This window comes from Neltuma alba, unplaced genomic scaffold (genome assembly GCF_004799145.2).
Source record: "Neltuma alba isolate B1F8T4 unplaced genomic scaffold, ASM479914v2 tig00012042_pilon, whole genome shotgun sequence".
Taxonomy (NCBI): domain Eukaryota; kingdom Viridiplantae; phylum Streptophyta; class Magnoliopsida; order Fabales; family Fabaceae; genus Neltuma; species Neltuma alba.
In genome coordinates, this window is record NW_021636607.1 from 47,614 (window position 1) to 61,906 (window position 14,293).

Genomic DNA, 14,293 nt, shown 5'->3' on the forward strand with positions numbered 1-14,293 from the left:
AATTGAAGAGGCCTGAGGTTGGGAAAGTACATGGAGTGTTAGGGACAGGCAACTCCCTGGTAGACTACCATTTGCTCATTCTATGGTTTTCACTCAAGATTCCTCTTGGTTGATAGTAGTTAGGCGTGTCCGAAGGATATATGTAAACTGGCACAAGCCTTTCCTTTCAAATTGTCTTTGTGAACCTCCAATTGTATTTTTTTTGGGGTAAAATATGGCGACTCATTACATTTCTTTGATAGGTGATTTCTTATTGATACTTGCCCCATCGTCCATCTCTTGACTGAGAAGTGTGATTGTTTGCATGATGTGATGATTACACTTTTTGTGAGCCTCATTCAACTGTAGTGTTTTGTGTTCTGTGCTGCACGAGTCAGATGTTCCAAAGTGAAAGCTGTATTAATTTTTGTTATCCTATTTATCATTTGGTGATCGCCATTCTGTAGTCTTCTCAGATATTTGAAGCCAAATTAGAATATATGTTTGTACTATAAACTTCTAATTTCATTTTCAAGTAATCATGCTGGCATGTGGTTATCAAAAGTGAGAGGACAATCTGAGCCATTATCTCTGCATGTGTGGTGTTTGTTCGTAGATTAGGAGCAAGATGAGAAGTTACCTCCTACACGAACCTCCCATGATCAGAATGTTTACCACTTCTGATGGGCAGTGGCTGGCAACTGTGGATATGCTTAGGAGATTTGTGTGTAATGTAATCTTGAAATACTAAGGTTGATTACTTTGTCCTTTAAATATCTTATTTGGTGAATTTGCCTTTTGAATCTTTTCTCCGTAGGCCGGTCCTTGTGGTCACACCATTCCAATTGGCTTGGTCGTCTCTTTCTTAAGAAAGAGAGCCAAAGGAACATATAGGATGCACGTGCATGTTGGTCCATATTGTTTTCTAATTTTTTTCTTTTTGTCCTTCCGGGATATGAAAATTCCCTGATATTCACATTTGCTGAAAAAATGACTCAGCCCAAGTCATAAATTACGAGTACTATTTGAGGGTAAGGGTATAAAGATCGAAAGAAGTTTCAAGACATAAATTAGTTTAAATTATTTTATTGGTATGTACAAATTAGATGATTTTATATTAGGAGAACAATGGTTGTTTTCGACCCCAAACAAAGCTGAGACTACTCTTCACACAATGTGAACAATTGATTTAAGTTTATTTGGGTTTATAAAAACGAGAGAAGTAAGAATGAGAATCTGAATAATTATAAGAATGAAAATATAAATATTTTTTATCAAAAAATAATTGCGTTTGATATATTATAAAAATAAATTAAATGTTTTTAATTTATTTAGTTTAATTGGGTAAAATAATGAAAACAAAGAAAAATAAAATTTGTGTTTCAAACTCCATCCAATGGAAGAGGAGCATTTTTGTTGTTGGTGGTGTATATATTGTTTCAGAGGTGTGAGCATGTGACGACCCTGACAATTCCCTGTATTTTGAAGTTAAGAAATTGCTATTATCAAAAAATGAAGAGAATCACAACGGCACAATATATATATATATATATATATATATATATAGACCCATACAAATTTTACATTGTTTATACTAACTAAACTTTATATAACATTTAAGAATGTGAGAGTTAAAATGGTGTAATTATCTGTCATGACCCTGCCAAATATTAGTGGGACCCAAAGAGGACACGTGGCTTATGATCACCCAACAAGTATGGTGCCTTTGCATGATGCTGCTGGCAGTAACTGAATGGAATCTCAACAATATGAAAGCAGCGCTATATATGCGGAGGACGGTCAGTGAGAAGGGAATCCTCTTTGTGTGGCTTCCATCTCTTTTCCTCCCCTCTCTCTTTTTCCTTTGTTTTTATCAGTTTGTTTACGATACAATTTGAATGTATTCTCATATACCTATAGTTATAACTGGATTGAATGTTAAATATATGCTGATGACTCTATTGTGTTGAGGTATTTTGAAATTGAGATCATTACATTATCTCATGATCTCAGTTGTGTTTCTTTTTTTGATACAAGATCTCACCTTATATTTCACTCACACTTTAGTTATTTGCCGAACTCTAAACTTAGATAATAAAATAAAATCAGAACCAATTTGAGAAGACGGCGAATTTTCAATATCTAATTAAGTAAAAAATCATTACTTCTTCGTCACTTAAAAATTAAATAATTAAATAACAAATTTTTAAAGTAATAAAAATTAATTTTTTTTAAAATAATTTCAATATACTCAAGGCATTTCAGGAAAATTTTTTAATTTCCATAGATATTTGCAAAATACCTCAGGAACTTTCCAAAACGTGGCTAGTATATTCTGAAAGTTGGGGGAATCGCGTTGGGGTAAACCCAGAAGCTTCCTCGTAATTCTTCGCTAACTGTGTTCCAAAGAACTTAGAAAAATTTTCTCCATTCTTTGTCCAGTCCATCGACAAACAATCTACATACGCAAATCCATGAGTTTAACAGTTATTCTTTTGGTCTTAAATATAAGACTTATTTTTTAAAATAAATTTATACTATAAAATAAGTATTATATCTAAAGTCGGAAAGCGTAGTACGGACTAGTCGTATTAATCATTTTCAGTAATTGAAATGCTAACATCAGCTAGCAAAAAAGATTCAAAAGTTAAGAATGAAACAAGCACATGACTAACTTAGATATCAACCAAAGATGTATATATTGATATCCTTTAGTGTCAATATTGATCATCCACAATCTTGATTGGTGGGCAGTACATATTTCTGTAATTTTTGTCCAGTTCGCGTTATAAAATATATTAAAGCTCAATGAGAAGTTTGACAACACAATTAACATGACAGAAACTTTGTTTCTAGTCAATGTCTAAATACACAACATTAATAAGATTCATGTAATAATATGTGGTCCGGAAATTAGAGAGCAACATGGAGCCGAGAAGAGAGCATGAAAGACCACGGAAGAGATATTGTTGTAAGCATGAGGAAGAGAGAGAAGTGATGAAGACGATAAAGCACAATTAAAGAACAGGAGGGAGTTTCAAATTCAAACGTTCAAAAAATGTGAAAAAAAATATGAATGAAGTCACATTAAAGCAGTGAAACAAAAGCATCAAAAATAAATAAGTTCAACGTCACACACTAAAAGAACATAAAAAGCGTTAATTGGGATACACATCAGCGATCCAATCAGCTACTAAATTTAGTTTCCTGAAAATCCAAAATAAACTAAATTAGTCCAAATAATAAAATAAGAATGAAGATAGTTTGATACTCCCAATAACAAAATTAATTTCAATACTGAACAATCATAATATCATTATTATTAAACTAAATTAGACCCCCATCAAACACACCATAACACCATTTTGTATGTATGATTCTACTATACAAAGCTTTTCCGTGCCAAAAAAAAAAGGTTACCCAAAAGGGGAAAAAAAATAAAGTTATGAGAAATTGAAAAGCTGCTCTTGTACGCAGATAAAATGAGGCTGAATGATGTGTTCTTGGAGAAGAATGTTTTGCAAAATTCTCATATATAGGTGAAATCATGAGCACCACCATTCATGTATACTAACTAAACTTGATCCCTAAATTGCATGAAATTCAAAGTTTTGTACATATGATCATCAAATTCTTTTGATATGGCAAATAATCTTATAACTTAGTGACATGAGAGCTCTCTTGTGAGTAGGAGGTCGCAGATTTAGTCGCACTTGCAACCTTAGGCCATTAACAACTCTGTTGTCTCTGTCATGCTACTTCACATATTAAAGCATTAAATTACTCTACATTATATTCACAGCCCCAATATGTACCCCAATATTTACATATGAATTTGGACTAAATTATACGCTTCCTTAAGCAATAAGAAAGACCAAATCACCTTCCTCTCATGATGACAATAACACAAGTGATTCATTAAATAAATATGCAGGGTAACATGCAGGACTCAAAAAGAAGAACAAGTCATAGTTGATGGTTGAAAATAGAGTCGTTAGAATTGACTTAACATTGCTCCTTTATAAAGTTCCTCGTCCATCTTTTTACTGCTAACCATACTACTCATTCTTACGGGTCAATGCCCCCTGTGATTATAATATTGATCAAAATCAGTGGCATCATCAGATATGTTTTTTCCCACACAATATGTACGGCTACAACATAGTTTCAGTGAATTCTTCCATATATCTTCACCAGGCTTGTCAGTCAAATAAATTATCTTAAATGCTCACTTTTGGTTGTTAATATTATACAATACATGGAAGTTGATTATTTCTATATCAGGAATAAATTTATTGAGAGCAATCAAGATTATGCAAATATAGAACATATTAATTAAACACTGAACAAGGAAATCAGATTTTCCAGTCATGAACACAGTAAAACCTTTGAACATAGATTTTTCTCTTAAACTCTAAAAGTCAATTATTAGCAAAAATATTCAAAAGTTAGGGATGTAACAAACACAACACTAACTTAAATATTAATCAAAGATGTAAGTATTGATCACCTTTAAGAGGTCAAAATTTCAAGAGTCTGCATGCTAAGAGCAACTGTAATATTCGGTGGCAATTAGACAGTTATATGGTCGGTAATGAAGTATCTAACTGTATTTCCAACTGTTAAACTCTGCCCCATCATAGTACAAAATGAATCATCAAACTTTAGCAAGGAAGCAGCCCCACAAGTAACCTGAAAAAACACATAAAAATAAAAACCTTTAAAACAAACTATAGTTTACCAGACAATTCAAAACAGAAAAATGTGAGACAGAATGTCCTCTATACCATGACCGTACGAAAGGATAGCTCAACAGCTTCAACATTATTATGGTGTGTGCGTACCACATTGGTATTGATGAAACCATGTAAAGTCTCTTCTTTCTGCCCCTGTTGATAAATTTCTAATTCATCATTATGCAGCTCATGAACATCGATTTTCAAGTCATCCGACGAACGAAGACCAAACTCAAAACAGAGACGTGAAGACGAATGAATATAGCTGAGATAGTGAAGCCGTCGGGCAGCAATTACAAGTTTACAGTTAAAACGGTTGCACGCTAGTGTGAGGTTATTAAGTTGGGGTGCAGATATCACAAAATCCCTGGGGTTCAAATCTGACTTAAAGCAAAGTTCACTCAAGTGCAAATTCTTCAAATTCACACAACCAGCAAATGGATCCAGACTGGAGGTTCCTGTACAACTTAAAGTAAAGTTGTTGAGATGCAAAGTTGTCAACTTTGCAAAACCAAAATGCTTCTGTATATTAGAAAATGGATTTGAAGAATTAGCTTGATCAGTTGAGTTTTTCCCACCGAGGTTGATTTGGATTTCTTCAGCACCATGTGAAATTGCAAATTCAACAACATTATTGTATAGCAATTCATCATCTGTTGCATCATCCACCCCAAAGTGAGAGTAAGTAAGAGCTTTGATATGAGAAGTAGTATCACGTTGAGATAGGACCAGTTTCACAAATCTTTTAAAATCAGTCAGCCGAGAAAATGATTTGCTGTTCAAGTTTAGGCAGGGAACTGAAGCCCACATATGCCTCCACCTTCTTGATAAAACAAGAGTTCGAATTGCATCCTTGGTTTCCACAAATGACAATATGTGATGGATAAGGTTGTCTGGCAAATCATCCAATTCATTAGCTACCTTCTGAGAAGCCGACTTTGTTTCTATTAACTTCTTTGAAGTGCCACTAGATCCTCGAAACATGACTCTTCTCATTTTGGCTCCAGAGCAGTCTATTGATGAGCCTCTATTCATTCAACATGGAATCTGAAAAGCCATGAAGAAAGAAGTCAGCACACGAAGGTAAAATATTGATATACATCAAAGAAACAACAAAAAGTTTTCCCTTTTAATAATCCATGAGAGGAAACAGGAACAGAGATAATCTTTGTCCAGCCCTTTGAAATAACCCAAACAATTACATGTTCCAGCGTTCACTGATTATCCTTCCGACTCATCAAACACTTTCTTGAATATGTTACCCCATTCTTCTTCAACAAACAAAACCGATTCCCCAAAACCATCTACTATACTTTCCCAATTTTACCTGATCAAATCCTCAGACAACTGAAACAAGCGTAAATTTGATAGGCCACAGATGAATTCGCGTGAAAACCAGATTCCGTACAAAATATAGCTACCTAGCAACCCTCTTTCAGATGGTGAATAACAATCGAATGGACTGTGAAACAAATTCTAATTATGCCACGCGCGAATATAATCCTATGGAAAATCCTAAAATATCACAGTAATTAACTCTTGTCATGCTAGATGGATAAACATTAATTAACATACTCACGATTTTGAAATAGAGATCAATGAAATAACATAACAGTTTCAAAAATGATTCACGTACTCACTATTTGAAATAGGGATAAACGAAATAACACTCTCAATAACCCTGGAGAGCAGTTCTGATGTATGGCTCTAACACAGTCAATCATCAAGTTAATAACCTCTCATTAAGATTATTGGTGCCCAATGGGCTTGGTAAAATCTAAACTAAATTGGATTTAAACTAATCCATGGGCGATACTCAAAATATTTTAATCAGATATTCAATTTGTTTTTTGATGAGCTGGAACAAAATTAGATATCCAATATGATATAATATAGTTAAAATATCTGACATGGACTACTTTACCATTACTTTTTTTTTTTTTTACAACACGCTATACCATGACAGGATCTTAAACAATAATTTCAATTTTAAATCTTACACGTATCCTTCTAAATTTTCAAACACCAAAATGTTTTGCAGCTGAAATGTTTAAATTAAAATAGGAAAACTGAAATGCATTTATATGCAATTTGATTTAATAAATTTATGGGACAACTTAAACTTAATTATATTTACTGTGATTTATTTTTATTAAAGATTTTACTAAAAATCAAAACTACTGGTTTGAAAAGCAGCTAAAATTGATATTTCTCTGGTATTTAATATAGGACCTAATTAAGAGGTTGATCTTTGTCTATCTTAAATATAGAACCTATTTCTCATATTTACCAATTTTTTCCTAAATTACCCTATTAAATAATTAAAGAACATAATAATACTTATTACTCATTAATAATACACCTATATATTTTATAAAGTGAGTGAGTATATATTACTTATTAATTCTACACATACATCAATTCTACCATTTTATATTTTTAATAAAATAATTTAAATTTTTTTTGGAATGTCTGTTTTTTTTAAGAAGTCTTAATTGAGAGTATTTGGAAAAATATATGCCATATTTGTGATTATTATCTAACTTAACTAATTTTTTTAATTTAATCAAAGTAGTTAAATAAATGATATATTAAGGATCAGATAAGTATTAATTAAAGAATAAAATTTTTTCTCCAGTTGAGGGACTTAACAAGGAAAGATAAATAATTTTTCAAAGTATAACTTTAATATAATCAAGGCATTTGGGAAAAAAAAAGAAAAAGAAATCATGAATTGCCGTTGAAATTTGCAAAATACCTCAGGAACTTTCCAAAACACGGTTAGTATATTCTGAACGTTGGTGGACTAGGACAGGAGTAAACCCAGAAGCTTCCTCGTAATTCTTTGCCGAGTCTGTTCCGAAGAACTGGAAAAAAAACTCTCCAATGTGCAGATCCTTGAGTTTCATAGCTAGTACGGACTAGTCGTATCATCTTCCTCTTAATTAGTCTTTCTCTGAGTCATCTATTTGGTGACCGCAAGAACAATACAATTTCTCCACTTGTTTGTCGGATTCTGTTTTCATCTTATTTGATTAATTCTTGTTGCTGTTGAATTTTCTTCCTCCTCTTAATTTTCATTTCTCTCGGCTTAAACCCATCCCTTTCTGTTCCTTAAACTACACCAAGATTTTCCCAAAATCGACAAAGTTCCGTGCTTGTTTCTTCTGTAATGGCGTGTTCTTCTCGGTCCTCTGGTATAAAGTATGATGTCTTTATCAGCTTCAGAGGCACAGACATACGCCATGGTTTTCTTAGTCATTTGAGGAAGGAATTGCAGCAGAAACAAATCGATGCCTATGTGGACAACAGACTTGAAAGTGGAGATCAAATATCACTGGCACTTGTAAGAGCCATCAAAGAATCACTCATGTCATTGATCATATTTTCAGAGGATTATGCTTCTTCAAGGTGGTGCTTAGACGAGCTGGGGCAGATTATTGAGTGTATGGAGAAGCAGAAACAGATTGTAATTCCTGTTTTCTATAATACGGATCCCTCAGATGTGAGGCATCAAAAGGGGTCTTATGGAGATGCTTTTGTCAAACATGACAAACATAATAAGGAAAAGGTGCCAATTTGGAAATCAGCTTTGAATAAAGCGGCTAATTTATCTGGGTTTCATTCATCAAATTATGAGTAAGCTCTTTTTCCTCAACACTTGTTTCATTAAGTAGTGATGTTATTAAATTTCATAATCTTGTTCTTTTCCCGCGGTTACAGGGATGAGGCTGAGCTTATAGAAGTGATTGCCAAGCGTTTGTCAGAAAAGTTGAATATTATGTTCCAAAGTGACTTAACGGGCCTTGTTGGAATTGATGAAAGGATTGCAGATTTAGAATCGCTAATGAACCAAGGGTCAGAAAAAGTCCGAGTCATTGGAATTTGGGGCATGGGCGGTATCGGTAAGACAACTATCGCAGATGCAGTATTTAATCGATTCTATTCTGAATATGAAGGATATTGTTTTTTGGCAAATGTGAGAGAAGAATCAGAGAATCATGGGATTATGTATTTGAAAAATAAAATTCTTTCTATACTACTCAAGGAAAATGATTTGCGTATCGGTACGCCCAATGGAATACCTCCTTATGTTAGGAGAAGGCTTCTTCGAAAAAGAGTTCTGGTTGTTCTTGATGATATAAGTGATTCTGATCAACTGGAAAATTTAGTGGGAGCTCTTGACTGCTTTGGATCTGGTAGTAGAATCATTATAACAACAAGGGATAAGCAAGTGCTGGCTAAAAGAGTTGATAAAATATACGAGGTTAAGCCATTGATGTTTGATGATGCTGTTCAACTCTTTATGTCGAATGCCTTTGAGAATGATTATCTAGACAAGGAGTGGATTGAACTATCAAGGAAGGTGATTAGTTATGCAAAAGGCATTCCGTTAGTTCTGAAAGTTTTGGGTTCTTTTCTTTATGGCAAAAGCAAGGAAGAGTGGGAGAGCCAACTTGAGAAGCTCAACAAAATGCCACATGCTAAAATTCAGGATGTGATGAGATTAAGTTATGATAAACTAGATAGAGAAGAGAAGAATATTTTCTTGTACGTCGCATGTTTCCTTAAAGGATACAAATCACAACAAATAATAGTTTTACTAAATGCTTGTGGTTTTTCATCAATTATTGGGCTCAAAGTGCTTCTAGACAAAGCTCTTATCACTGAAATCAAAGGATCAAATTCAGGAGGTTCAAGAATATTTATGCATGATTTGATACAGGAAATGGGTTGGGAGATTGTTCGTGAAGAATCAATTTATGATCCTGGAAAACGCAGTCGATTGTGGGATGCTAATGATATATATCGAGTATTGGAGCATAACCTGGTAAAAACTTTAGCTGTATAACTGTACTCTTTCAAATTGTCTTCTTGCTTTTCCTTGATAAGCTGCTTTTGCTTTCCAGGGGACTAAAGCCATTCAAAGCATAACTTTGAATGTGGCAAAAATTGAAGAGCTCTGCTTAACTCCTCAAGTCTTTGCTGAGATGTCAGAGCTAAAATTGCTTAGTTTTTCCCAGAATGATGTTGATGAAGAAATCCTACGCCTTCCTCATGGCCTTGAATCTTTGCCAAATGAACTGAGATTTCTTCACTGGGATTGCTGTCCTTTGAAATCTTTACCCTCCACATTCCGTCCAGAAAGTCTTGTTGAACTTAACATGACTAGGAGTCGTGTGGAGAAACTTTGGGATGGAGCCCTGGTATGTATCAATCTACATCATCATAAATAAACGAACATGATATATAGTTTTTCTTATTTTGTCTCCTGTGAAAAGAAAAGCTCATACAATGTCTGTCTCTTGTGAATGGTGCAGCGTCTTGTGAATTTAAAGAAAATTGACCTCAGTAATTCCAAGCGCCTATTGGAACTCCCAGATTTTTCCATGGCCAAAAATCTTGAAGAAGTTGAACTCTACAACTGTAAAAGCTTGCGTAAGGTTCATCCTTCCATTTTAACCATCCACAAACTTGTGAAATTGAACCTTATATATTGCACATCACTTACCAGCCTTAGAAGTGAAGTCCATTTAAGATCCCTGAGTAGTCTTTCTCTTGGTGATTGCTCAAGGCTCAAAGAATTCTCTTTGACATCAGAGAATATGAGGGACTTGAGTTTGGCGGGCACAGCTATCAATGAATTGCCTTCATCCATGAGGCTTCTAAACAAACTTGAAACATTTGACTTGCATCGTTGTAAAAACCTTAAGAATCTTCCAAGCAAGTCAACTAACCTGCATTCTCTTCGAGAACTCAGGATCTTTGGTTGCATGCAGCTTGATGCATCGAATTTACACTTGTTACTTGATGGCTCAAGGTTCTTGGAAACACTGTTACTGCAAGATTGTCATAATTTATTTGAACTTCCAGACACCATCAGATTCCTATCCTCATTGAAGCATTTATCCCTAAATGAAACAGATATTGAGAGGTTGCCTACAAGCATCAAGCATCTTCCTCAACTTGAAAAACTTGACTTGAGTAATTGTAGGAGGCTTGAGTCTTTGCCTAATCTTCCACTAAGCATTAAAGAACTATATGTTACTAACTGCACTTCCCTGGAGAGAGTCATGTTTTCTTCAATGGCTGCCGATCATCTGACAGGAAAAATTCGAGTCTGCACTAGATTCCAGAATTGTGTGAACTTGGATGCACAGTCACTCGCAGCTATAGGAGTGAATTCTCATGTCAACATTAAGAGACTGGCAAATGAACATTTATCAACTATAGGAAAAAGTAAGATCCTAGATGGCCCAGTTGATGTTATTTATCCAGGAAGCAATGTTCCAGGGTGGTTCATCAACAGGACAAGGCAGTCATCGGTAACTATTGACTTATCTTCTGCTCCACCTTCCGTCTTTATGGGTTTCATTTTTTGTGCGGTTGTCTGTAAGTTCGCATCAAATGACAGCAACCTCGTCGGATGTGACTGCTACATGGAGATTAATGGTACAAGGAACAAGAATATGGGTGCATGGACTAGCATATCTGCTTGTGAATTTATGTCTGATCATGTATGTCTGTGGTACGATGAACGATGCTGTCTGAAAGCTGATGAAAACATGGAAGCAGATGAAACCAATAACCAGAAAATATCATTTGAGTTCTTTGCACAAACTGGGAGTATTTGGGAGAAGAAAAAAGATATTGTGATAAAAGAATGTGGAGTCTGCCCCGTATATGCCTCAGAACATCACAAATTCATTGAGCAAATGGAGTTGGAGTTGAAGTCACAGCTTAAAGCAATTGGTGAGAACAAACATGAGAAGACAATCCCTTCAGCTCAAAAGTCCAATGAACATATCTTTTCACCACTTCCCAGTGGATCTTGGAAGAAAGCAACACAAGGCTTAAGAGATCTCCTCAACTTGTGACTGCTTCAGAGGCATCAAACTGAAAGGTTCTCTTTCAGTGAAGCTTTTTAGGGTCTGACATGAAATAATTGTCTTTTCTCTTTTTCTTTTTTCTCTATTTAGATGGTAACAACCCATTCCTTTTGTAACAAGTCATACTTCGTACATTAAAGTTCAGAATGGTAACAGAAACTTAGAATTGGCATTTCATTCATGGTACAGATCCAAAAGTTGAGAAGAAATTCTCTCCCAAAGATAAACTTTGTAATCACTTGATAAATTGAAGACATGAATCCTTCATTTGCATTGCGGGTATCGTTCAATTATGCATTCATATGCTCTTGGACTTCATATACATGTGACAAAGCAATGGTTTTTGTAATTATTCTCACGCGGAAAATACCTTTGGACTATGATATACCTAAGCCCCTCGAATTTGGAAAAAGTTATAGACACAGTGTCTTTGTTTAATGTTTATTAAAAGTGGGGGGGGGGGGGAATGAATGACAATGCTTCCGTCCGTTAGCAGCATATCACAATTATAATTTTTTAAAATAAATTCTAAATTTTGAAAGATAAATTATAAAGAGGATGGAAAATTTGAAAGGGGGTGAAGGTTTATATATAATTCTAATATTAATTGTTATTATAAGTTAGTAACTAGTTTTATTAAAATGTTATAAAACTAATAGAAAATTTAAGAAATGGAATAAGCTTAAAATAAATATTACTTGATTCTTTTTTTCCAACAAATATTACTTAATTCAAATTACAGAAAATATTCATTAAAAGAGGGTCGTCCGTATTTGTTTTTGTTATTGGAACATGGGATTATATTTTTAATGACGAATGAAGGAAAATCAAAGTGTTAAAGAATATTTTATTTAGTTTTTTAACAACGAAGATAAAAAATTTTAATGATTATAGTATCACTTTTAAATTTAATAAACATTTTTATGACTTAAGTTAAGTTATTATAATTTATATAATATTTTTAGCTTACTAAATTTTATTTCTATTAATTTATTATTATTTGACGAGAGTAATGGTATTCGGTATTGAGAATTGACCTTTGCTCCAACCCCAACTCGACAAACTCAAAGCCTAGGCGATGTGACGTGACTGTAAAGTCAAACCTCATCAAGGGGGACTAATAAATACTAGTAACATGTAAACTGCGGCCTACGGCAATGTATAATTCTTTATATAATTAATTTGAAAAAAATTAGGATGGTTAATTAAATTGATTAATTATATGACTTTCTTAAATTATATTTTTTAATTATGTGTATTAAAATTATGTTTTTAAATTAATAGAGATATTTTAAGTAAAAAATAATAAATTTAAGATACAAATTAAATAATAAAGATCTTATATTTAAAATTAAATTAACAAATCTTATATTAAACTATGTAGTAAATTATAGAATTTATATTAATCAGGCAAAAAAAAAGAATTTATATTAAATGTATTATCATATTTATAAACAGGATTAGATAGCGTCATTTAGGCGCCATGAAAGGGAATCTTCCCCACTTGATTTTACTGATTAAACTGCAAAAAAGCTTTTAACTTTCCTTCTTCCAAGCTCTTCTCCCATTTCCAGAATCTTTTTCTTAGTCTCTGATGATCAAAACAAGCAAAATTTACTATCTTGGTGGAGGACTTAAGGGATGGAGACTCCAGAGACTTACACCGGGACTGATCTGCCTCTATCTAACTAAAGTTTATGATTGACTGCTCTCAGCCATCGGCCACGGGCTACTTGGGTATTTCCGGTTCCACTTTGTTAGCCAAATTCTCTGATCTTCTTCTCTCTTGTTCATCTTATTAGAATTTTGTGTGTGTTTTGATTTCTCTCATCTCAGGCCCGCACTGCAACATTGAGGTTGACTGTTTGAGTGTGATAAAAAAGAAAGTTATCGGAAAAAACTGTTTCGTTTCTCCACAGAAATTTCTACTGCAGGGCCCACTACCTAAAGTTGCAGATGTTATGAACATACGATATTTTAGTATCGCCCCATTTCTCTGGATTAATTGACTTTGATGGACTTGGTTTAACCAGCTGAAGGTTTTCTTTTCGTCCTCTCCCCCCCCCCCCGGGGGGGGGGGGGGGGAGCTATATCTTCAAACAAAAATACAAAGCTTTCATCAGTAAAGATAACTTTAATTAGTGTCTTTGTGCAATTTGACTGGATAAACTTCCTAAGTTACATTGAATTAATTACCCTACGTATTAGACACGTATGTTAGCATGAATATCGTACTTTGCACGTCAAACTTCGTCTGCGATATTACCGGGTGCTGATGGCCATTGTTATTCCGAAGTTCTGTTGCATATTCAAACAGTATGTGAAACTGTTAATATTCTTTGAAATGATTTGAAAGCGTTACAAGTTTTTCTTTATATTATCAGTAATAGAGAAAAGTTAAAAGATCTTAACCATATGGAACTACCTTAGGGGACAAGAATGACTTAGGATATAGGTAATGGTTAAGGTTCGGACCTTTCTTATGTAATCTAAATTTAGCTTTTTCTTTTATTCTTGATTCTTGAAACCACTGTTTCCTTTCTCTCTCATTTTGTCTTCTGTCACTTTGTTTTGTTGGTTCCTCTTAACTTGGACCAAAGGAGGAACAGACAAAGATTTACTTGTGCTAAGCGAGCTGAGATATACAAGATCTGCGCATAGAGACACTTCTCTGTTTATTTCTGTCTG

At 34.0% G+C, this 14,293-nt stretch overlaps 2 protein-coding genes across 2 annotated transcripts; one reads left to right on the forward strand and one right to left on the reverse strand.

Moving 5' to 3' along the window:
- Window positions 1-2,977: 2,977 nt before the first annotated feature.
- Window positions 2,978-5,711, reverse strand: LOC114721490 (F-box/LRR-repeat protein At5g02910-like). The gene is made up of 3 exons (XM_028907302.1): window positions 4,767-5,711; window positions 4,490-4,671; window positions 2,978-3,186 (listed from the first exon to the last, which is right to left on the reverse strand). Exons 1-2 carry the CDS (start codon window positions 5,709-5,711, stop codon window positions 4,552-4,554), a joined length of 1,065 nt encoding a protein of 354 aa, XP_028763135.1. The 3' UTR covers window positions 2,978-3,186; window positions 4,490-4,551.
- Window positions 5,712-7,590: 1,879 nt separating this feature from the next.
- On the forward strand, window positions 7,591-11,876 carry LOC114721486 (disease resistance-like protein DSC1). Its single transcript, XM_028907298.1, has 4 exons — window positions 7,591-8,354; window positions 8,439-9,546; window positions 9,626-9,922; window positions 10,037-11,876. Exons 1-4 carry the CDS (start codon window positions 7,888-7,890, stop codon window positions 11,591-11,593), a joined length of 3,429 nt encoding a protein of 1,142 aa, XP_028763131.1. The 5' UTR covers window positions 7,591-7,887; the 3' UTR covers window positions 11,594-11,876.
- Window positions 11,877-14,293: the final 2,417 nt, after the last annotated feature.